The sequence below is a fragment of the Ascaphus truei genome, chromosome 1 (assembly GCF_040206685.1).
Source record: "Ascaphus truei isolate aAscTru1 chromosome 1, aAscTru1.hap1, whole genome shotgun sequence".
Taxonomy (NCBI): Eukaryota; Metazoa; Chordata; class Amphibia; order Anura; family Ascaphidae; genus Ascaphus; species Ascaphus truei.
Genome location: NC_134483.1, coordinates 384,958,641 through 384,981,327, shown reverse-complemented (window position 1 = coordinate 384,981,327; position 22,687 = coordinate 384,958,641). Strand labels below are relative to the sequence as shown.

The 22,687-nt window shown below is 44.0% G+C and overlaps 1 protein-coding gene across 3 annotated transcripts in view; it reads left to right on the top strand.

Moving 5' to 3' along the window:
• Nucleotides 1-22,687, top strand: part of GALNT7 (polypeptide N-acetylgalactosaminyltransferase 7) — a 139,074-nt gene that overhangs the window by 38,701 nt on the left and 77,686 nt on the right. For 2 of the 3 annotated variants that reach the window (XM_075611404.1, XM_075611394.1), the window contains exon 2: nucleotides 11,065-11,525. In XM_075611404.1, the coding sequence (XP_075467519.1) occupies nucleotides 11,065-11,525 (461 nt within the window). Of the gene's footprint in view, nucleotides 1-8,906; nucleotides 8,937-11,064; nucleotides 11,526-22,687 lie in introns of those variants that run through there. The other variant, XM_075611412.1, reaches the window with a different exon arrangement.

Genomic DNA, 22,687 nt, shown 5'->3' with positions numbered 1-22,687 from the left:
TCCAACGCGTTTTGAATGTCACAGCGTTCTTTTTCAAGGATAAAACACAATGTAATAACATCCATTATATACCCTCTTACCTGTGGGCCGTTTCGCGCCAAAAAACGGAATCTGGTGACGTCATGACGCTACGCGTGTCATCGCGCATGCGCAGAGCGACTCAGTGCCGATCTAAGGGCAAAGCAAGTCTCTCAGGCAGTGTGGCCATCTTGGTTAAGGGCAAGTCATAGAAAATCACTGCCCCACTAATACAATACATCCCTACGACGCATACATGCAGTGCTAATCACTGCGCATCTTGTCCTCCGTTTTGGGGCTCTCAGGTGTAGTTTTCTTCCTGACCTCAGGAGGCGCTATTGCAGCTGTTGCCACTGTATTTGCTAGAACCAATTGTGGTAGTCTTACAGGTGGGCATATTTTGCTTGTAGAGGTCGTGGCTCTCACAGGCATCTCTGTAGACTTTTTTCTTTTTCTTGGGTAAGTTTTACAATATCAGCAGTACTGTGCACGCATTTTCTCTCATCAGGTATACAGGATGTGCAGTTGCTAGGTAAAAACGTCTATTTGCTTTACACCATTTACTTGCTAGGTGTAATCTCTCATTAGGTATGCTGGATGTGTAGTTGCTAGGTAAAAACTTCTGTTTGCTTTACACCATTTACTTGCTAGGTGCAATCTCTCTGCTTCAGCCAAATAATGTGATTTTCTGCTTGAGTTCAGTCTCAACTTTGGGTATTATGACATTCACTCTTCACACTTTGGGATACATTTTACACAGTTCAGCAATTCCTTTTTTCTAGTAGGCAATTTTACCCTCAGCACTTGTTTACTGAAAATTCCCCTGCTTCAGCACAGTCTTGCATCAATTTTCACATTTTTCTGCATATACTCCATTCACAACTGGTAGTCCTATGCGGTGTGGCAGCCTTTACTTGCAGAATCAGTACCGCTCATGGGTCACCATTTGTATTCACTGCTTCAGCTAAACATTTGAAAACAACAAACGCCTATCCCTTTAAGGGCTAACTCACTTCTTGAACCCTGACTATGGCTGGAAGGCAAACCCCCTATTTCAATGACCATATTACACTTTATTGTGATAGGCAAAGCAGTCTCTCTCTCCTCTTGGGATTGGGGAAAAGAGTTCATCTGTGGTTTTGTAAGTTTCAGTGCAGTGTAAGTTTCCTGCCTGGGTGTGTCCCTTTAACTCTGTCTCTGCTGCATGAGATCTTTGGTCAGGCTGTTTGTAGGCAAAAAGCATAAAACATTTCACAGGCCAAACTCCGGGTTCCTTCTAACTTCAAGAACCACCTCTCGTCCCACTTCGGACATCATATGTGGGTGGGGACGCTCACAGAGGTATGCAAGGGAGTCTGGTTATAGTGAAATTAAATAAGGCTTTTATTGGGCCTGTTTCCTTAACATCAGGAAACCATCCAAACAAGGGGTAAACAAAGCTTCTATTCACTTGGGAGTATTTTTAGTGAAATACTACTGTATGCAGTCCACACTCCCTTTAGATAAGCATGTCTCCCAGCCCCAAACATATAGCATGAAATAAGCAGATATATAAAGTCTCATAAATGAAAGTCTTATCTGTTCCTTGTGGTTTGGAGGGAAAATCTTATCTGTTCCTGCGTTGCTACCTTTCCTCAGGTTTTGTCAGCATTCAGGTTTAGAAGTTTCCCCTGTGTCTTGAAATCAGCTCTGCTGTTTCTTCTGGCAGGGCTCAAGACAAGTTGTGAGAGTCAAGGACAATCTCTGCTCTGTCTCCAAGTTGAGCTCAGTTATGAGCTAAGGAGTCTCTCTTCCTGTCTAATCAGGCAGGTGGTGTTTGTTAATTGAATACCAGCAGTTAACCACCACACTGCTGGATTAGAGGCACATTACCTGAACAGGGATAACTCCCCTGTTACATGGTGAAACAAAGATGTTGGTTAAAGTTTGTGCATTTTTGACAGCCCAATGGGTTGTGTTATGCCTGTAGATTTGAGGGTAGCTGAAAATGCCCATTAAGGGAACTCCTGAATTTGATGGTCCTTTGTGTGGACAAAATGTCCACACAAATCAAATTGAAACATGTCTGGGGAGTTAACTTTCTGTGATTAATTCTGGGACACAAAAACTGTACCAACTGTATGAAAGAGTCTTATTTACTGATAGGAATTTTTCTTTCTTTGATACATTTGGTGCAGTTTTTATGCCTCTGTATTGCACCACATTTACCTTGATACATAGGCCCCTTTTCTCGTTTTGATCTTTTCAGCCTGGGGACAAGGTACCACCCTAGCCATTAGTTTAATGCAGGGGGGGTACCCCAGCGTTGGACTTCATGATGATCAAAGATGGGATTACTATTATAACCACTGTGACAAACGCCCCTCTTTTGTAGTGCTGACGTCTGTCTGGGTTCTTCCCGACACAGTCTTCTAGGGTTAATTATACAACAAACAGGATCATGCAAAGTATTGTGCTGCTTAACTCAGGCTTCTGCCTGCTTTATTTTCATCCAAGTAAGGTACTGCAGCTTTAACATGTGTAGGTTAGAGGTACTCAGATACTTTCATTCAGCAGTTCACTCATTTCATTGTTACAGTATTTCCCACACTGTTATTTCAAGTAAAAAGAAACCAAATTATATAAACAAAATCCTATCCCTTTCAGGGATCTAACTACACATCAAAATCAGTCTCTCTAACAGCTGCTGGCCAACTAAACTGGTTCCCCAGCTTAAAACAATGCTCTCTCATTTAGGGTCACAAGATACAGCACAGTCTTTTAGCAACAGCAGTAACCATTTGTTTGTCTTATCTGTTTGGGGTGTCCAGGCAAATCCTCTGGTACTGTGATACGTGGAGAGGCCGTCAACCTCGATACTGGATGCAGGAGAGTAGCAACACCCCCAGCCCCCAGGCTCCAAGGAGAGAGAGAGAGAAATGCAAAACCTCTCTGCTCTAAATACCTGTGCATGTGATTAGAAGAGCAGGTGAGGGAGAACTAGAGCCATGGTAATCTGTGGTCTGGATTTCCCATCCAGCTGCCTGAGTTAATGGGAAGCTGTGGAACGGATCATTTGTAACTATTCCTGCACTTTCTGCTCTAAAATGGGGCAGAAAGCTGCCTAACATCTTTGGACTATGTCACATATCCCCCTCCCCAGCTCACACCTACTGGGGTGAGCGGCCATGGACCTCACTGGGGTGAGCGTCCTACCTGAAATACTTGAGCTAACTCCTCAGTACAACATTAAGTATTCACATGACACGAATATGAACTTTTTCCACGGCAATTATGGACAATAGGTTTCGTCATAAGAGACTATACTTGGCAAACATATTTTTTTTTTGTTGCTCTCTATTAGGGAACTATTTTGAAAAATAAATGTCTAGCACACATTCTTGCAACCCAGGATCTGCTAAATATATTCACAAAACCAGACAATTTCTATTACCTCCCTGGGTTTTTCTACTCTAGAATATGAACCTCATTATAAATTTACCAACCGAAAAGGCATTTTTTTTTTTTTTTTTTTCCATATTGTAAGCAACCAGTATTTTTTCCTTATACTACAGCCTTGTAATCTTAAGGGCCATCAACCCTGTATATTAATTTGTAGTTTAGCTACATTTTCAACACAGAGAACCAATATAACATTGTAATATTGACAAAATGCTTATTTGCAAAGTTAAGTGTCCGTGACATAGTCCACACGTGTAATAAAAAAAATAAATCGGTCAGTTCCCCCAAACATTTTTTTTTTTTTTTTTTTTTTGACTTCCAGTCTATTGCATCCTTTGACTTTATTTCATAGTCCGCTGCAACCTGCAAATGACTGGACTGTTTCTTTAGCTTCTGATGAGACCCTTGGACCGGATTCTCCTTGGCTCCACAGTGTGGTCCAGATTGGTGAGATATGGAACTATTCACGCGCCGTGTTAACCTTCGTTGTTTTTTCTTTTCAATCTTTGATTTCCCTTTTGTGGCCATTACCAGGCCTTTGGGTTTTGGAGACCTAGTTGCCTCTGTACAAACGTAGTCCATATTAACCACGTCATCAGGATCTGTCAACAAGTTTGTGTTTTCAGGAACTGCCACCCACTTGGCTAAAACATCTTCTGTGGTGTCCTGGGTGTGTCCACTGGTTTGATAATCTTCTGGACAACGTAAATGAAATTGAGGATCTGGATTTTTGAATCCCAGATCAGGGAGAATATTCTCAGGAGGGTGCCTATCTGTTTCTGGAATAACAGCAGCACAATCAAAGTCAATTCTTTCTCCTTCCTCTTTGTCATCAGTGAGGGCATTGAGTTTACGTTCCCTGGTCTCCTTTTGTGACCGTGTCTCTTTTAGCCTTGGAATCTCTTTCTCCAACTTCATCTTTATAGCAAATCGTAATATTGCAACAGCATTGAAGATACACGTATAGGAACGTACAGCTTGCTTGGTTAGGAGGTAGGATTGATAGCCCGACTGAACCACTTTAGCCGCTTCTCCCATGTCCGTCATTTGTTTCAGAGCGAGGTTTAACTCTGTTTCATTTTCTCTATTCTTGACCTGCAGCTGCAGGTGCTCCTTCTGGGTCTTGTCCAGCTCCAGCTGCAGCCGGGCCCCCTCATTTGCCGTGTGGTCCAGCTGCTTGTAGATATCGGCCATCTCGCTTTCATAGCGCAATGTCAGGCAGACCACCTGACGGACGGAGATCTCCTCTCTCTTGGCGCACTGTATCTCGCGCTCAGCCATCTGCTTCTGCAGCTCTTCAACCTGATCATGCCAGACCTCCCTCAGGGTCTTCACCTCTATCTGGTGCTTGCTCTGGGTTTGCATCAGCGCCTCCATTTTTTGGAGCTCTGCAGTTTGTGTCGCCTGGATCGCCGCTGATTCTGTATTCTGCAGTGCTTCCTGCATTTCTAACTTGTCCTGGATCAATTGCTTCTCCACTTTTCCTGCTTGGTGAAGCTTCTCATCACCTTCACTGATCTGGTCAGTCAAGTCTGAATTTTTCTGTGTCAGACTTACATTCTCTCTTTTTACAGTCTCTAAATTACTCAGGGCATTCTCATAGGTTTCTTTCAATATTCCCAGCTCTGTGTTCAGACCGTGGCCCTCCAGGAGTGAGTTTTGCACCTCTGTGCTGAGCGTGTGAACCTCTTGCAGAGCCTTCCCGTATTTCTGTTTTAGGATAGCAATTACGGTGTTGGCCTTTTCCAGACTAGTCGTCACCTCTTCCAGCTCACTCCGTAAGAGAGACTCTGTTTTCTTCAAAGCCTCGTACTCCTGTAAAGCTGGAAGTATACACCTCTGTAATTCGGCGTTCGATTCTCGCTCTTTCATCAATCCCTGCCGCAGGACTTCATAATCATGGCGGGCAGCTTGGAGTGCAGAAACCAAAGCCTCTTTATCCTGGTTCAAGGATTCAGCTTCCCTTTGCTCCTCCTTTTCCTTTGCCACTGTTCCCGTGACAATTCTGCTGGTCACTCCGGTATGCAGCACATCTCGGCGCCTTTCTGACGCATGTGCTGACAGCGCAGGTTCAAGTGGCTCGGTCACTTCCCCTGTGACTTGAGGAACCGTTTTCTTTTTCTTCTTCTTTCTTTTTGCTTTATTAGCTCCAGAGATATCAGTGGTACTGGGCACACACTCACTGGTATCAGCTTCCACATCTTGCTTGCACTCACAGGGCATTGCTTGCTTTTGCAGCTGTTTGTCTTTGAAAATTTTGGGACACACATCTTCCATGTGACCTACTTCATGACAGGCCCAGCATACTAAATTCATCTGTGGGTACGGCTCTCCTCCAGGGGCCACATACGAGTCGTCGTCATCATCATCGTATGGCCTGAAGGGACACTGTTTTTCAAGATTACGTGCATTGCAAAACAAACATTCCATGTCGGCCATTTTATAAACCCGGCAGAGACAATTTGCTAGCTGTAATTTCACTCACTTCAGCAACTTACATACAGCACTTGCTAGCTGCAAATTCACTCACTTCAGCAAAAAGGCATTAGCTTTACAAACAGCACTTGCTAGATGCAAAAAAAAATTTTTTTTCTTCAGCAAAACATTTTGGTTTTCTGTTTGGGTTCAGGGTGCTATTGCATCCACACTTCGCACATTCTCTGTGTATGCTAGAAGCACAACTGATATACACATTGGGACAGACTTCACTCATAGCATCTGTACTTTAGTTCAGCTCGGCGGCCATTTTAAACCCCCGCATTTATTTGCAAACCCACAGACTTTTTAGTGTCGACCCGCATTCTCCACCATATGTGACAAACGCCCCTCTTTTGTAGTGCTGACGTCTGTCTGGGTTCTTCCCGACACAGTCTTCTAGGGTTAATTATACAACAAACAGGATCATGCAAAGTATTGTGCTGCTTAACTCAGGCTTCTGCCTGCTTTATTTTCATCCAAGTAAGGTACTGCAGCTTTAACATGTGTAGGTTAGAGGTACTCAGATACTTTCATTCAGCAGTTCACTCATTTCATTGTTACAGTATTTCCCACACTGTTATTTCAAGTAAAAAGAAACCAAATTATATAAACAAAATCCTATCCCTTTCAGGGATCTAACTACACATCAAAATCAGTCTCTCTAACAGCTGCTGGCCAACTAAACTGGTTCCCCAGCTTAAAACAATGCTCTCTCATTTAGGGTCACAAGATACAGCACAGTCTTTTAGCAACAGCAGTAACCATTTGTTTGTCTTATCTGTTTGGGGTGTCCAGGCAAATCCTCTGCTACTGTGATACGTGGAGAGGCCGTCAACCTCGATACTGGATGCAGGAGAGTAGCGACACCCCCAGCCCCCAGGCTCCAAGGAGAGAGAGAGAGAAATGCAAAACCTCTCTGCTCTAAATACCTGTGCATGTGATTAGAAGAGCAGGTGAGGGAGAACTAGAGCCATGGTAATCTGTGGTCTGGATTTCCCATCCAGCTGCCTGAGTTAATGGGAAGCTGTGGAACGGATCATTTGTAACTATTCCTGCACTTTCTGCTCTAAAATGGGGCAGAAAGCTGCCTAACATCTTTGGACTATGTCACACCACCTTTATGATCATGAGGGGTTTGGTGTTCTTTAACCATGTGTGTGTGTGTAATATATATACATGCATGCATACGCAGGCACACCATGGTTATATTAAATATGGATTTTATTCAATGTCTCGCCTCCCGACTGAGCCTTTGTTATATATAATGGTAAATAAAATATTGGCTGAGACAATATGGCATCTTCTTTTACAAACAAACTGCTGGTTCGTGGAAATAGTGTTGTATTGAATTATAATCAGTAATGGTAGAAAACTGAAATAGGGGATGCTTATGTTTAGGGTTTTCTCCTGAAAGCTACTATCGTCCAGAGGGGAAAACATTATTACAGTCTCTAACCCCTCCCAAAAGGTTACTTCACCGCTTGTAAACAGAAAGTATTCAAACTGCTCACGTGCTTATTTAGTTTTGTTTACGAAGAAAGTATTGGTGTCGTTGACTGATTTTTGAATGAATGCTAAAATTCTAAATAGCATTCTGTTTTTTATACTAGCAATAAACACTGAATTACACTTTTTTTTTTATTTGAAGCTTTCATTTCCCCCTAAGTTTAATTAAGATTTTATTTATTGCACTGAAGAGTCACATATATATATATATATATATATATATATTTTTTTTATATACATACACACACACACACACACACACACACACACACACACACACACACACACACACACACACATATCTGTGGCTTTCCTTCTGCTCACTGCAGTTGGTCTTGATTTTGGATGCAATAAAATGGGTTCAGTTAAAACTATAAATGGAACAGTGCAGGTGAAAAAATAAATGATGAAAGCTTTTTTGTGCTCACAGGCGCTCTATAAAACACTGTTCTGGCTAGTTCTTCTACAGTTTAAACTCCAAATGACTGCACATTTTAAAACCTTTACCAGTTATTTTGTGCTATTAAACCTTACTCTTTACTTTTTAGTTTCCTAGTAAAAGTAGCACAAAGTTTCCTTCTCAAAGGCTTCTAAAGCAATTTGGTTTGTAGGGAAATAACCCTGTTTGTATTATTTCAATCTCTGTGCCTTCTGCGCTAGTAGAATCATTTAGATCAGGGGTAGTCCTAATGTCTGAGCCACTGATTGAGCCACCTGTGCTGAAGCAGGGATATTCTGAAAATGTGATCTATTGGTAGCCCTTGAGAAATGGAGTTGGCCACCCCTGGCTTAAATCAAGGACTCTTAAAATCCCTAAGGCTGCGCTTATAGTGACTGCGACGTCGCAGCAAAAAAATGCATTGCCACCATCGCGTGTACTTATAGTAAGCGCGACGCGACGGATTGGTCGCGATCGCTGGAAGTCACCTCTATTTGATTTTCCAGCGACCATCGTGTCGCCGGCTCTTTAAGCGTAGCCTTAAATAATATTCTCCCGGCAGCGTTCTCCTGCAGTACGTACATTTACAATGACTGCTTGCTGTGCTGTGCTACCTGTTCTGCATGCTGATGTTTCATATATTTACAAATGTTTTATAGAAGTGTGTTAATGTGCAGACATGGCTAAATACACTGACATCATTTTGTTGTGATGCCTACATACATTCATATTGCAATACACTGTGTGTAAGTATGGCAAGTAGTGAGTGGTGTTTGAGATAATGTGTTATAACTTAAATCCGTGCTCCCTAAACACTGCTCCACCCCTCAAAGCAATTGTTTTGGCTTCAGGACTTGTATAATAAGGGGCTAAGCATTGAAGATGTATTGCTCGGTGTAATACATGAATTGGGTTATTGATGCAGTAAACATGCTTTCTTTGTCACTGTCTCTGATTTTTCTTCTGGCTTTTTGGCACTCCATCTCCTCCTCCGTGCTATCCTCTGATATTGGTTAGAAACCGAGCCAGGACCACACTGATGTCATTGAAATGTGTAAGGAAAGTTATTTTGGGTCCGTGCTGTGTATTTACAAAGTTGGCAGTAATCGGCAAAGGGATCACAAGATGCACCAGGAGAGACCATTAGATCAAAACCGACTCCCTGCAGCCCTGTTAGTAGTAGAACTCCAAAGGACAGACTACTATGCGAATGATAACTCGTCCCTTGGAGTGCATGAAGGGTTAAAAGGGTGGACATGCAGGAAGACGGGAGTGGGTTGTCCGCACGCATAATCTGATGCGCCGCGTGAGCAAGGAAATCGTTGCATTGTGGTCAGGTCTCCAATAATGATAATTCATGTTAATAAAGTCAGCCGTTGTTAATAACTGACTTACTGTTTTTTTAATAGGATAAGTGTACACTTCAGAGATCTGTTGCTATCTGGGAATGATTGCACTTTGTTCTCTTCAGTTTAAAGGTACTTAGATCAAGTGCTTTGGGCTTAACACTCATGAGCTGTTCAAATATTTCCCCGTGGCGTGTCTTACAGCGTACCGCTGGACTAGCATCAAAATTACACCTAGACTTCATGTATTCAGAGGTCTGTTTATCCAGCTGGCCGTGGTAATATGCGAGTGAACTATTCCATACTTTGAGGTCTGCTTCAAGTGTAATATATATATTCATTTATTTTTTGAAAATGTAATGTACGTTTCTTAGACTGATGAGGTTTACACCTGATCTTCCAAGTTTACTGAATAAAACATGGAACAAATGTTGATTTCTTTCCTCAGATGAGCAGGGTAAACCCAACACAAAGTACTTTCGTAGGTTAAAGTTCATACTCCAAATAATTTATTGAATATTATTACAATTCAGCACTGCCACTTTATAGCTGCTGTTGCACTGTTTTTCTGAAGTTGGCTATATTCCCCCAGCAAGCAACATGCATTGTTTATTGTGCAGTAGATTTGATCGAGCGTTTCAGTGACGTGTTTAGGTTTGCAAAGCTATGAACGATATCGTACATTTATGAAACCACTAAAACAGCAGATGATGTGTTTCTTATTGTAGCTCGTATACAGTATGTTGCTAAAAGAAGCAGCATTCTAAACATGTGAAATGATCCTTGAAATTTCAAATCCACTTCCTGTAATCTTTTCTTAAACATATATCTGGGCTTCCTTTGTGACTGTCGGCATTAGCGCATGATAGTGTGATTTGTAAGTCTGATGCAGAAGACACAAACTATCCTCCTGTGTAGCACATACGTTTGCTAGCTAGAAATACTCCTCTATGCCTTCCCTGGGGAAAGGCACAGCTGCTAAGATCGATCCAAGAAAAGCTGTTTTGTATAGTCAGTGCCTCTGTCCTGCCACTTGTAGATTTTAAAGCTGTAACAGCTTTCAGCATTCCCCTTGGCTATTAACCTCATCAGTGCCTTGCAATAAACCTCTACACTGCATGATTTAAGCACAAAAGACGGGGTGTAAAATACGTAACTTGTCCAGCAGCAAAACAAGGCAAGACCGCACTATGTGGAAATGGCATATTTTAAGGATGAAATGTGATTGTGGTTTAATTCACACGAAAAGGAACAAAAACAATAACTTTCACTTTAGCCCGTGTGTAAGCCAAGTGTCTGTTACCATCCTATGAAACAAGTGTCACAATGTATACATTGTAGTGAAATATGTGGCTGCTGAGGTCCATACAACAAAGTAACCATTTAATGCATTTTCCATATGATATGCTTGGGAATAAACTATAGAGAGGCTGGCATTACTGCACGTTAATAGTCATTAAAGTGAGCCAGTCGTTACTTTATCTTGGTAAATGACCGCCGCAGTTGAAAATCTATATTGCCAATCCTTTGTGCTTCACCATTATGTCCCCAGCATCTTTTTGTTTTTATCTTTTGAGATTCCCATCTCGTAATGTTTACTTTTATTGGCTTCGACTAGTTTAGTGTTACTTTTATACGCTGTGCATTATGTTTCTAACTATTTAAGAAAAGTGTCCCACAGACAATTGATGGTATGAATTCCATCTCTGGTTCAACTACCAAAGGGATTGGGAGTATTTATTTGAAAATATATTCCTTCCGATGTTTTGCACTGGGTGATATATTGTGAGCCGCATACGAATTTGCTTCTAAAATGTGTGCTATTCTTCCTCACAGGAAGAGAACAATGCCAACCTCCCTCAGCCTGAGAAAGAAGAGAACAACATCGCCGCCAAGAACAATCTGCAGCCAGTGGTGCCATGGCCTCGTGTTGAGGGAGTAGAGGTTGACCTTGAGTCCATTCGAAGGAAAAATAAAGTAAAGAATGAGCAAGATAACTTGGATGGGAAGTCCAACAATCAGCAGAACATTATGCAGAGACAATACCTTACTTTCAAAGCTCAAAAACACGTGTACTCTGACCCCGTGCTTCGGTCCGGGGTCTTGGGGAACTTCGATTCCAAAGAGCCCGAGCCTCAAGGAGTAATGGGCGGCCCAGGAGAGGGTGCAAAGCCATTTGTTTTGGGAGCTGACTACAAGGAGTCCATCCAAGCCAGCATCAAAGAGTTCGGGTTTAACATGGTCGCAAGTGACATGATCTCGTTGGACCGAACAATCAGCGATTTGCGCGATGACGAGTAAGCATGTCAACTTTTTTATTTATTTATCTGTTGGAAAACCGTAACAATCCAGGGCACTATCTAATAACTTAATTAAGGACATGCCATATTAGGGAAGCCATCGGGGGGGGGGCTCGTTCTGGAATCTTTAAGGCAACATTAAAGGATCTAAACATTTACTTTTCACTTACATGGTTTAACAAAGATATTTTCAAATGTTGTGACTTTTTAAAGTGCCCTGTTTTATTGCTTTCGGTGTAATGTGCTGATTTATGTCATTCTTTAGGAAAACCCAAAATACTGAATTTTCAACAGCCTAATATTTCAATGTTGTGCAAGTTGACAAATCTCCTTTGCCTCAGCGTGTTGTGCAGCAGGACTGAGTCGTGTTAAAGCTTTATGCTGCATTGGCCTGCTCTTATTTAGAAGCCCCTACAATGTATATTAGTTTATACCTATATGGTGGCAACTATTGATGCATAGTTTTTCAGTAAAACACACTAAAATACAGAGAACTGCATGTCCGTGAGGTTATGCTGATGTGTAACTGGCACAGGGAGGAGCAGTTCAGGAAGTTGAGTATTTGATGCCTGGTGAGTGTTGGGCTGCCTGTATGGATTGCCTTCAAGAGTAAGGTGAGTGGCTGTAGTATCAGTTTTGCTGCAATTGTCTAAAAGCAACTGTGCTAAAATAGGTGGCACTGTGACTTAAGACTTTGAATTGAGATTTGCCAAGAGATCTGTTTGACCAATGGCTTCATGTTAATCTGTAGAGTACTGGAGTAATGGATTTTAATAGCTTTAAATCCAGGGTATTGACTGTAGTCTATATAGTACAGACCTCTACATAAGAATCCTTTGTTTATAATACATTACAGTGAATGGTATTCACTTCGGGTTATATTTTCCGAGTTTGACTTGCGGTTTGTTATAGTGTTGAGAAGGAAGTGCTTTGCCCTAAGCACCATTTTACACAACCTCTACTTAACATGATACAATCAAGAGATACTGTAGTGTGGACAGATTTTGTGTGTTTCGGTCACTTTTTGTAATAGAAAAGAGGCATGACATGTCCAAAACTAAGCTTATTTATTTATAAAAAAAGTTTTACCAGGAAGTAATACATTGAGAGTTTCCTCTCGTTATCATGTATGTCCTGGGCGCAGAGTTATGGTGATCATACATGTTTACATTAAAGAACAGAGGTCATACATTCAATTTACAGACTTATCATGGACCTTTAGAGGTAATACATGATTATGGGTGTTTTGTAACTGTTACAGACCAGATTAAAATGAGTACATACATACTGTAACAAAAGAGCCTTTGCTGGCTCCAAGAGTAACCTGAGAGAACAATAAGTCCCACAAATATAGTAGATTTTGAAGAGGTTTGATTGTAGTTTAAACAGCAGTTTGAATTTGCAGGTAAGTAAATATCATAATAAGCAGGAACTGGTAACATCCAATGTAGGTAGAATGGGAGATTAGAGTAAACGGAGAGATGTATGGAAATGAGATGTGTATAAATATATACTGTCTCTTAGCTACAACACTTGGTTGGGGGTATACGCAACAGAGAACAATGTAGAATTACCTCTGAAGGCCCCTGTTCGAGTTTGGTGTTGATCTTGGCTTTCCGTCTCTTCCGTTGTCACGGTGCGGAGTATGGCGGCTCCGTGTGAGGCACCGTCTCCCCCACATAGGATGTACACAAGTTCTGTGTAATGTGAACCTGCAAGGCTGCTGCGCGTCACACCAATCCAAGAACCATGCGCAAGAGAATAACGTAGGATGGACTGGACGCAGAAACTAAGCGAAAGCACTCCACAACTCGCCGGGATAGTGAAAAAATAAAAAAGATTTATTAAACTACATTAAAAACAAATAGACAAACTACAACAAAACAGGGGGATAGCACTCCCACGTGTTTCACGCTTCCACAGCGCTTCCTTGAGAAGGCGCTGTGGGAGTGCTATCCTCCTGTTTTGTTGTAGTTCGTCTATTTGTTTTTAATGTAGTTTAATAAATCTTTTTTATTTTTTCACTCTCCCGGCAAGTTGTGGAGTGCTTTCGCTTAGTTTTTGCGTCCAGCGTAGATTAAAATGAGACCGCTACAGTCTTGAAATTACTTATATTGGAGGCGGTTGCGAGTCTCCGGTAGATTGTTCCAGTCAAGTGGTGCATGGTAAGAGGAGGACCGGCCGGATTTCTTGTTGAACCTTGGGACTGTGACCAGTCTTTTGCAGTCGATCTCGGGTGATAAGTGCTACGTGTGGTAGAGGTGAGGAGCTTGTGCAGATAGGCAGGTACAGTAACTTGCCCAAAAAGTATTTGACGGTCAATCTAGTTCTTTGAGCATTTTGCAGTGATATGTGTTGTAATTATATTGTAGTACAAAGCAGCATATTGAGTTGTAGAGGGTTTCTAGCTTTTTAAGGTGAGTTTGGGGTGCTGTACCGTATACTATGTCCCCATAGTCTATAATTGGCATTAGTATCTGCTGGGCGATGCACTTTCTGACTAGCTGGCTTGGGGAGGATTTGTTCCTATAAAGTACTCCTAGTTTGGCATAGGTTTTTGAGTATCAATATGCAGTCCAAATGTTAAATAGGAGTCAAGCCAAATTCCCAAATGCTTAAAACTAGTGACAGGGGCTCGAATGGTGTTAGTGTTCGTTCTGATCTGTAGCTCTGTCGTTAGATACTTTATAAATGTAGCTTTAGTCCCAAATACCATTGATACCGTTTTGTCTGTATTTAAAAACAGTTAGTTTTGGGAAATCCAGTATTCAATTCTTGAAAAAATAGATTGAAGTATGTGCCCAAGGTCAGTGAGGCGAGGGCTGTGTGCATATAAGGCCTCGAGCATGGTCAGCGCTTAGCCGCTGACCCGTGCTGAGGCGCGCTCACGCTTACCAGTGAGCCCCTGCAGCCGCAATGAGAGCGGCTTTAGCAGGGGCTCGCGCACGCTTGCGGAAGCGTGGGTCTTAAGAAAATTTTAGTTTTGGCGCTCACAGAAGCGCAGGGCCGGTCACGTGAGCGGTTCGCCCAATGAGGGCGAACCAGCTCTGTGACGTCACTGTCCCGCCCCCCGACGCCCCCGGACGGCGCGCTAACCAAGGCCAGGGAAAGCACCGCTTTCCCTCAGCGCGTCTCCGCACGGGCTAAGTCACCATGGACTCAGCCTAAGATTGTGTTATCTGAATACATGTGTATTGAAGCTGCTTTACAAGTTGTAAGTAGATAATTCCTCAAGATTGAAAAGATTATGGGCCCAGAACAGAGATTTGAGGGAACCCACAGGTGATATTTAAGGGGTTGGAGTTGGAGCCCAAGAGACACATTGAGATCTACTCGATAGGTATGAATGGAACCAATTTAAAGCATGTTCCACCTACTCCAGAGCACTGACGCTTGTTTAACAAGATAACATGACCAACATATCAAGAGCATTTGCAAAATATAGGAATATTGCCCCAGTTAGTTGTCCCGTTTTTATTCCGCACTGGATCTCATTGCAAACTTTTAGGAGGATAGTTACTGTGGAGTGGTTTGAGCTAAAGCTAGATTGGAATTGGCTAAGGAGTGGACACATTTTTCCATTACTTTTGGTATTATTGGGAGAAGAGAAATTGGTCTGTAGTTGGAGACACTGTTTTAGTCCCCACTTTTGTTTACTGGGACAACTGTAGCAGTTTTCCTGGTCTGTAGGATATGGCCTGAAGGCAAAATAGAGTTGATTAGAGAGGCAAGCCGTATGGCAATGGCGGGGCATTCAATCGTTGGAGCTTTGATTGCAGTAGATCAGGCCCCCATTGGCTGGTTAGAATTAATGTTTAAAGCGCCGTGTAATCTCTCTAAAGATACTGGGCCAAATTAAAAATTGTAAGCACTGTTGGGAGAGAGTGGGGCTATAGGGGGTTCCCCCAGGTTCACTTTCATGATTGTAGTTAGGGTTGCGCTTTTATAGTAGGGAAGTAGCACAGCCCACAAAGTACTCATTGAATGTGTTTGCAATGCCTGTGTGATTTGTCAGAGTAGTATCATCCTTTTTGATATTAGATGGTTGTTGATGGCTGGTAAGTGGGAATATAGTGTTGATGACCGTCCAGAAGTTTGCTGGGTTTGATGTATTTTGATAAAGATTGTCAGAGTAATATTGAACTTTTGAGTGTATTGTTTGCCTTATGCATGTATTTCGCAGGTGTCTGTAGTTATTAAGATCCCTGATGACTGTGACCTAAAATGGTAACGCTCAATAAGATCGGATGTAACCCACGGAAGGTGCTGTCCCCCCCTCCCTACTCTTATTCTGCGTAGTGGGGCATGGGTATCAGAGATTTTTAAGAACTCTGGAAATAAACAAATGCAGAATCAGGGGGGGTCAGGTATCAGGTTGATTCTGTACCAAGGACAGTTGGGATGGTCAGCCAGAAATTGTTGTGGATTAAAGTTTTTAAATGTTCTAGAGCAGGCCTGCACAACTTATAAAGTGAAACAGGCCAAACTGCTCCAAGGAAAACAGATTCGGGCCGCACTTTAATTAAAATTACCCCCCCCCCTCACAACACTTACCTCCCCCCCCCCCCTCACAACTCTTAGTGGCGGTGGTGCGGCGGTAAGGTCTGGCGGTGTGGTGCGGCGGTGAGGTCTGGCGGTGTGGTGCGGCGGTGGGGTCTGGCGGTGTGGTGCGGCGGTGAGGTCTGGCGGTGTGGTGCGGCGGTGGGGTCTGGCGGTGTGGTGCGGCGGTGAGGTCTGGCGGTGTGGTGCGGCGGTGGGGTCTGGCGGTGTGGTGCGGCGGTGGGGTCTGGCGGTGTGGTGCGGCGGTGAGGCCTGGCGGTGTGGTGCGGCGGTGTGGTACAGCGATCTCTATCTTCTCCCTTGAAAATTCTACTGTTTCCCCTCAGGTCTTGAAAAAAATGGCCGCGCGGCGTCAAATGATGCCACGTTGCCATGGCAGCGCCACGGAACGTGGCGCTGCGTGACGTCACGCAGCCCATTGTTTTCAGGACCTGCAGGGGAAACAGTAGAATTTTCAGGGGTGAAGACGGAGATTGCCGCACCACACCACCGGACCCTGCGGGCCGCACAGAGAGTCCGGGCGGGCCACAAGCGCCCCGCGAGCCATATGTTGTGCAGGCCTGTTCTAGAGAGTAGAACTTTAGGGCTTGAGTTGAGTGGTTTGATTTTCCTTACACAATACACGATTTGTATGGTCACTGAATGTCTGATAGGATACCAGAGGATTGGATTCTGTTGAGACAAGAGGATAAAATCCAGTCTATCAAGGAATGGTTGCTAGATTTTAGGTTTGTCCGTGTGGATTGGGAAATGAGTTGGATTCAATTTAGTGACTTGGATTGTGTCCAGATTTTGTTGTTTTTAGGGTAAAGCTTATTGAGGTTAAAATCTCCAAGAACTAACAGCTCACTCTTCCCATTCAGAGAGGAAATTGTGCCAAGAAAAAGAGCGGTATCAGTCAGCGACTGTATTTGGGCTTTAAGGGGGTGGTAGATGCCAGCAATAAGAATGGGCTTAGAAAAGGGGAGGCAGATTTCACCAACTAGCAAAATGGAGTATCCCTGAATGGAGTAGATGCCGCAAGGGTTTTAGGGGTTAGCCATGTTTCAGTGACATGATGGCTTTAGGCTTATGCAAAAGACACCATGCCCTTAGTTCATCCAGTTTGTGCAGTAGGCTTTGAATATTTATATGGGCCTTTTTGTAATTTTAAAGGTGTATTACCAGGGTTATGGTACAGAGTTGAAAAGAGAGGGCCTGTGTTGAGTTCAATATCCCCTGCTAAAGAGAGTAACAATAGAAATTTGAATAATTGTTTGCAAGCTGCAAGGTTATGATTTTTGCCGTTAGGCTGAGTCCATGGTCACCGCTTAGGCGCTGACCCATGCTGAGGCGCGCTGACGCTTGTCAGTGAGCCCCTGCAGCCGCAATGAGAGCGGCTTTAGCAGGGGCTCGCGCACGCTAGGGCGTAGCTCTTAAATTTTTTTTTGTTTCGGCGATCACGTGAGCGGTTCGCCCAATGAGGGCGAACCAGCTCCGTGACATCACTGGCCTCGGACGGCGCGCGAACTAAGGCCAGGGAAAGCACCCGCAATCACTCAGCCTCAGCGCGCCTCCCCACGGCTGCAGTTACCATGGACTCAGCCTTAGGCCTCGGCCATGTTCCTTGCTTGCTGGCGGAAGCGCGCTAACGCGCGCTCCCGCTCAGCACTGAGCCCCTACAGCCACAATTAGAGCGGCTTTAGTAGGGGCTCACCTGCTCTTCCGCGCGCTTGCTGAAGCGCAGGTCTTAGGGGAATTTAAAATTCCGCCGCTTGCCGGCGAGACAGGCCGGTCACGTGAGCGGTTCGCCAAATGAGGGCAAACCAGTGTTACGGTTGTGCTCGCCACAAACCTGGGTTGGACCGCGTGGCTGAGGTGGGGTTGTAAAAGCACCGACCTTGGACCGCGCAGGCTGATCCGGATTGCGCAGTTCGTAGTCGTATGTAGCAGGGTCAGGACTGGAGAAGGCAGCATCGTCAGTGGATAAGCCATGGTCAGGACTGGAGAGATCAGGGCAAACGTTGTTCAAGCAGGAGTTCGGCAACAGGTAGTCAGGAGTTCCCCGCTTCAGCTTAGGAGCGCAGGAGTGGACTCTGCGCGTGCGGCGACCATGGCCCATGGTATTGGTCTCAGGAAGTGATAGGTAGACCGGAGTGGGCACACCGTCTGGCAGCAGTAGTAGATCAGTGCTTCAGCGCAAGAGTCCTGAGCGGGCTGGAGAATCCTCCGCTTCAGCGCAGGAACCAGGACACGGCCTCTGCAATAGAGAATGAGCAGCAGGCCCCAGGAACCAGGGAGCTGAAGACAACACTGGGGAAACCTCCGCTTCAGCACAGGAGACAGGAACAGACCGCTGCGTGACACTAGCAGCCGGTCTCAGGAAACAAGGAGCCGAAGTAAACAAGGAGAGTACTCCGCTTCAGCACAGGAGACAGGAACAGACCGCTGCGTGACACTAGCAGCCGGTCTCAGGAAACAAGGAGCTGAAGTAACCAAGGAGAGTACTCCGCTTCAGCACAGGACACAGGAACAGAACTCTGCGTGAACTAGGGAATAGAACTAGAGAGATTAGTACACAACAGAGCCAAGCCTTTGGGCTTGTGGCAGAACACTTGTGACATCCAGGAAGGACTATGCTCGGCAGGGAAGGATTGTGGGGATGCAGTACTTAAAGGCCAGCAGGCCAATCCCCGGAGGGGGGTGTGAAGGCACTGCTCCAATGAGTGAATACAAGGCTAGGTTGCAGTGATAGGTTGCACAGCTGCAGTAGATACCAGAGGGAGTGTTCCAGGACTGCACAGGTCTGTGAGGCAAGGTAAGCAGTAAACTGAGGTGTGGATTCCTTACAACCAGCTCCGTGACGTCACTGGCCCGCCCCCGGCCAGTGACGCGCCCGCCCCCGGACCGCCCCCTGACGCTGCTGAGAGCGCTTGCGGTAAGCAACCGCAAGGCCAGGGAAAGCACCCGCTTTCCCTGAGCCTCAGCGCGCCTCAGCACGCCAGCGGTAAGCGTGTCCGAGGCCTTAGAATGAGGTGGTGCTAGGTGTGCTGGTTTTCAGCGCTCACCAGCAATATTCAGTAGATAATGCATGGTTTTGAGTAGTCCTGGGTGCATGATTGCATTGGGTGTGGGCCAGGAGGGGGAAGATTGCAGTGGATAGAGAGCGTAACATTTGCATGAGGCTACAATAAAGAACTGAATTGAGGTAAGTTCATATGCAGAACGGTAGATAAAAATAAATAAAATAACTTCAGTAGAGTTGAAATACAGTAGTTACCTAGTTAATGTCATTGTTGAATCAGGAAGAACTAGGATCAATCTCCTGCCAAACTCCTATACAACTCGTATTCTTCCTTATGCTGCAAATGTTCCCTTTGAAATGTGCCCGCTTTAAACGTGCTTTCCGCCCTGCATGTGCTTTCCCCAAATGACTCAAGAAGTTAGGAAGCAAAGAAAACAGCTAATATTTTGCAACATTGTTTACTTGGTTTATTAAAGTTTTAAAATGTTGGCCATGTGGCAGGAATATACTGCACCTGCAGGAAGACCTGTCTCCACAAACCCCCAAAAGCAGAAATAATATAAAGAAAACAAAGTGGAAGGAAAATAATTTAATGTGCAGACGCATAAGACCACATATTTTGCAGCTGAATAAAGTGAAAACTTTCAGCCTTTACGACAACTTCTGTTTCATTTCCAACACTTGTGTCATGGATTTTATGATACGTTTATATGAGCTACACATTTTGCCCAGAAATCCTTGGTGCACAAAGAAATGGAACAAATATTGCATGATACACAATACTGCTTTTGTTATAGGCTACAATAGGTGCAGTTCTCCTATCTTTTCTCTTACACACTAGAAAGGAGCCTGCCCTGAGTGACGTGGTCTGACCAGGTTTAGCATTGAAAATTGTTTATTAAAAACATATATTTTTTTTTCAAATAAAACAGATTTCCTGTTGAACTTCTCACATTTCAGCCACCTTTGAAAGTTATTGGGATTCTACTCAAAAAAACATTCCAAATGTTGACCTGGAACGGCCATCTTGTTTTGTTCCAGGTCGCTGGTGGCTTGAGACACTAATGAATTATAAAGTAAGCTTTAATTGTGATGAAGTACACCACTCTGGGATGTTAAAAATAGCACCACAGCTGTTCCCGTGTGCTAAGCCGCTGAGCCTCTTTTGTGGGTTGCTTTCTTTTGCTAGTGTATAAATGCTAAACAAGTTGTTACACGGGTGAGTACAGTACTTTCACTTTTATTGAAAATACTACATGTGTTGCTAAACCGGAGGTTTTAAATTCCTGTCAGAATTGTGGATGTCTACATGCAAGTAGCCACATCGCAATATGTTACAATGTGTTTTCCAGCAAAATCAATTTCATTCCGAGCAGATAGGCTGTTGCCATTATCAAAGACTCCACTTCTTCCAAGTGTTGGGAGGGATTCATTTGTTCTCTGCAGCAGTATTTCTCCTCCTGCTAGGTAAGGCTGCCCGCTCACATTCCCATCACGTTTGTGCACTTTGTGTCGGCAGCTCAGCTTCTGTTGTTGCCCATATCCTAGGGGGATAGAGGGGAATGCTGCTAGTCCGGTTCCCCCTTCCTTCCCCCCCCCCCCCCCACACACAAAGGTTGATCTTCAAAGCCTGCTGTTCTTGCCCTTAACAGTAATTATGGGTCATGACGTCATTCAGCCATTTTCTATGTACAATAAAGAGCTGAGTCTCTTGCACAGAGATAGCATGTCACAATATAGTCGCAAAGGAAAGTTTAATCATTATTACCTGCTTCAGTTCTGGGAAGGCTTTAGAAGCAGCCCTCCCACACCCCACCTCCTCCCCCCCCCCCTTTTTTTATATTGTCTTCATAGGTGGAAATCAGGGGGTCCCCCTAGTTCCTGAGATGCGTACGGGCAAAGGTGCAGCTGATTACTTCCTAATATTTAAATCGATGTGTCACATGGGCCAATAAGGAGCTGCGATGGCTCATGATGCAGCTTCCTATTGACATGTGTCTTGCGGGAGATTTAAACCACCATTTTGTTTCCCCTGGAGCTGTCACCTCCCCGGTATGTATCTTGGGAACCAGGGGGTCCCCAGAGCTGAAACTTACCTGCTTCTCACCCATGTAAATAAGAGAGGGAGAAACAAAACACAAGCTGGGGAAGTGCGCCTTTCAAGGTGCGTTCAGTCATTGTAGCATGTGTACGCAGGATGTATTGCAAGAAAAGACACGTGAGAGGAATTTTGGCTTGTACAATAGTTTGTATAATGCAATATACAGTCACGCAACATGAGTGCTCATTTGCACGTCATTTCCCAGAATCCCTGGCTGCAGTGGAAGCATTGTATGCTGGAAGATAATGAGGAATGGCAGGGTTGCAGACCTGTATGAGACATATGAATGTACTTGCACGTGGTATTGTTATTTGCTGAAGTAATTTATAAGACTTATGAAGGGGGGCATTGGAATGAACACAGCCTAAAGTGGATTTACCAATGTTTTGGGGTCAATTTTACAAGTTACAAATATTCTGACCATTTTCCTGGAAACTACTCGAAGAGCTTTCCATCCATGACTGGGTAGCAAAAAGGTTGCATGAGATATTTCTTAGTGAGACATTGAAAAATAAACATGGCTGTTTACTGAGGTCCCTGCTTAATCCCTGCTCAAAGCAGACACATAGAGACTTCACATGATATTGAAAACAGCCAGTGAGTATGACTCAGGCAGCTATAAAGGCGTATGTAAATGGTCCCCTAAAGTGAGATCAGCTATTAAGTCAGGAATTCCTATCATAACTCCCATGGCGGTTGAAGCTCAACCCAGTGATAGAATGTGACAGAAATATTCTCCGGTCTGCTCATGTTACACATAAATTACCTAACCTTCTCCCCGTCCTTGTCTTCAGTTAAATTCTTCTGTTACGAAATTGTACACATGATGGTATTGTTGCATGTATACAAATTAGTGTGATGTCTGCATGTATCATGTAACAATCTAGTCCAGAGCGGTTTTACTTCTATTGAGTGAACTGCCACTTTGCATGTAGGCCAAAGTACTTTCACTCGAACCAAATAAACCGCATTTAAATCAATTTGTTCCTCAATTTTGCACTTTTTATTGCATACAGCGCGTCTCTCCCAATGGGACTGAGGGCTTCACAATTAGTTTAGCGCACCGTACGCAGCACATAGGGATGTTAGCAGACACAGTCCCTGCCCAGATGAGCTTACAATCTATGATTTATGGTGCCTGAGGCCCTGAGAGATAAAGTGACTTGCCAAAGGTCACAAGTAGCTGACACCGATCTCCCCTGATACAAACTGTGTGTCATGTTTACAGAGTCCCCGTCTTTACTCACTGAGCCGCTTCCTTCTCCCTTCTCTCACTTGGTCATAACACATCTTTTTAGCCTTGTTCTCTTTATTATACATGATTTCCAATTGCGTGCTCCCTCCCTCTGTTCCCCTTTTACCAGTAACTGTATTTCTTGTCTTGCATCTTAATCACACAACATTAACCCATTCTAGGTTTGGTAGGTTGGTACTTCCTTTTTCTTTGCCAATTGTAAAGAAAAACATAGGTAGCAAAACATTCCACACTTTCTC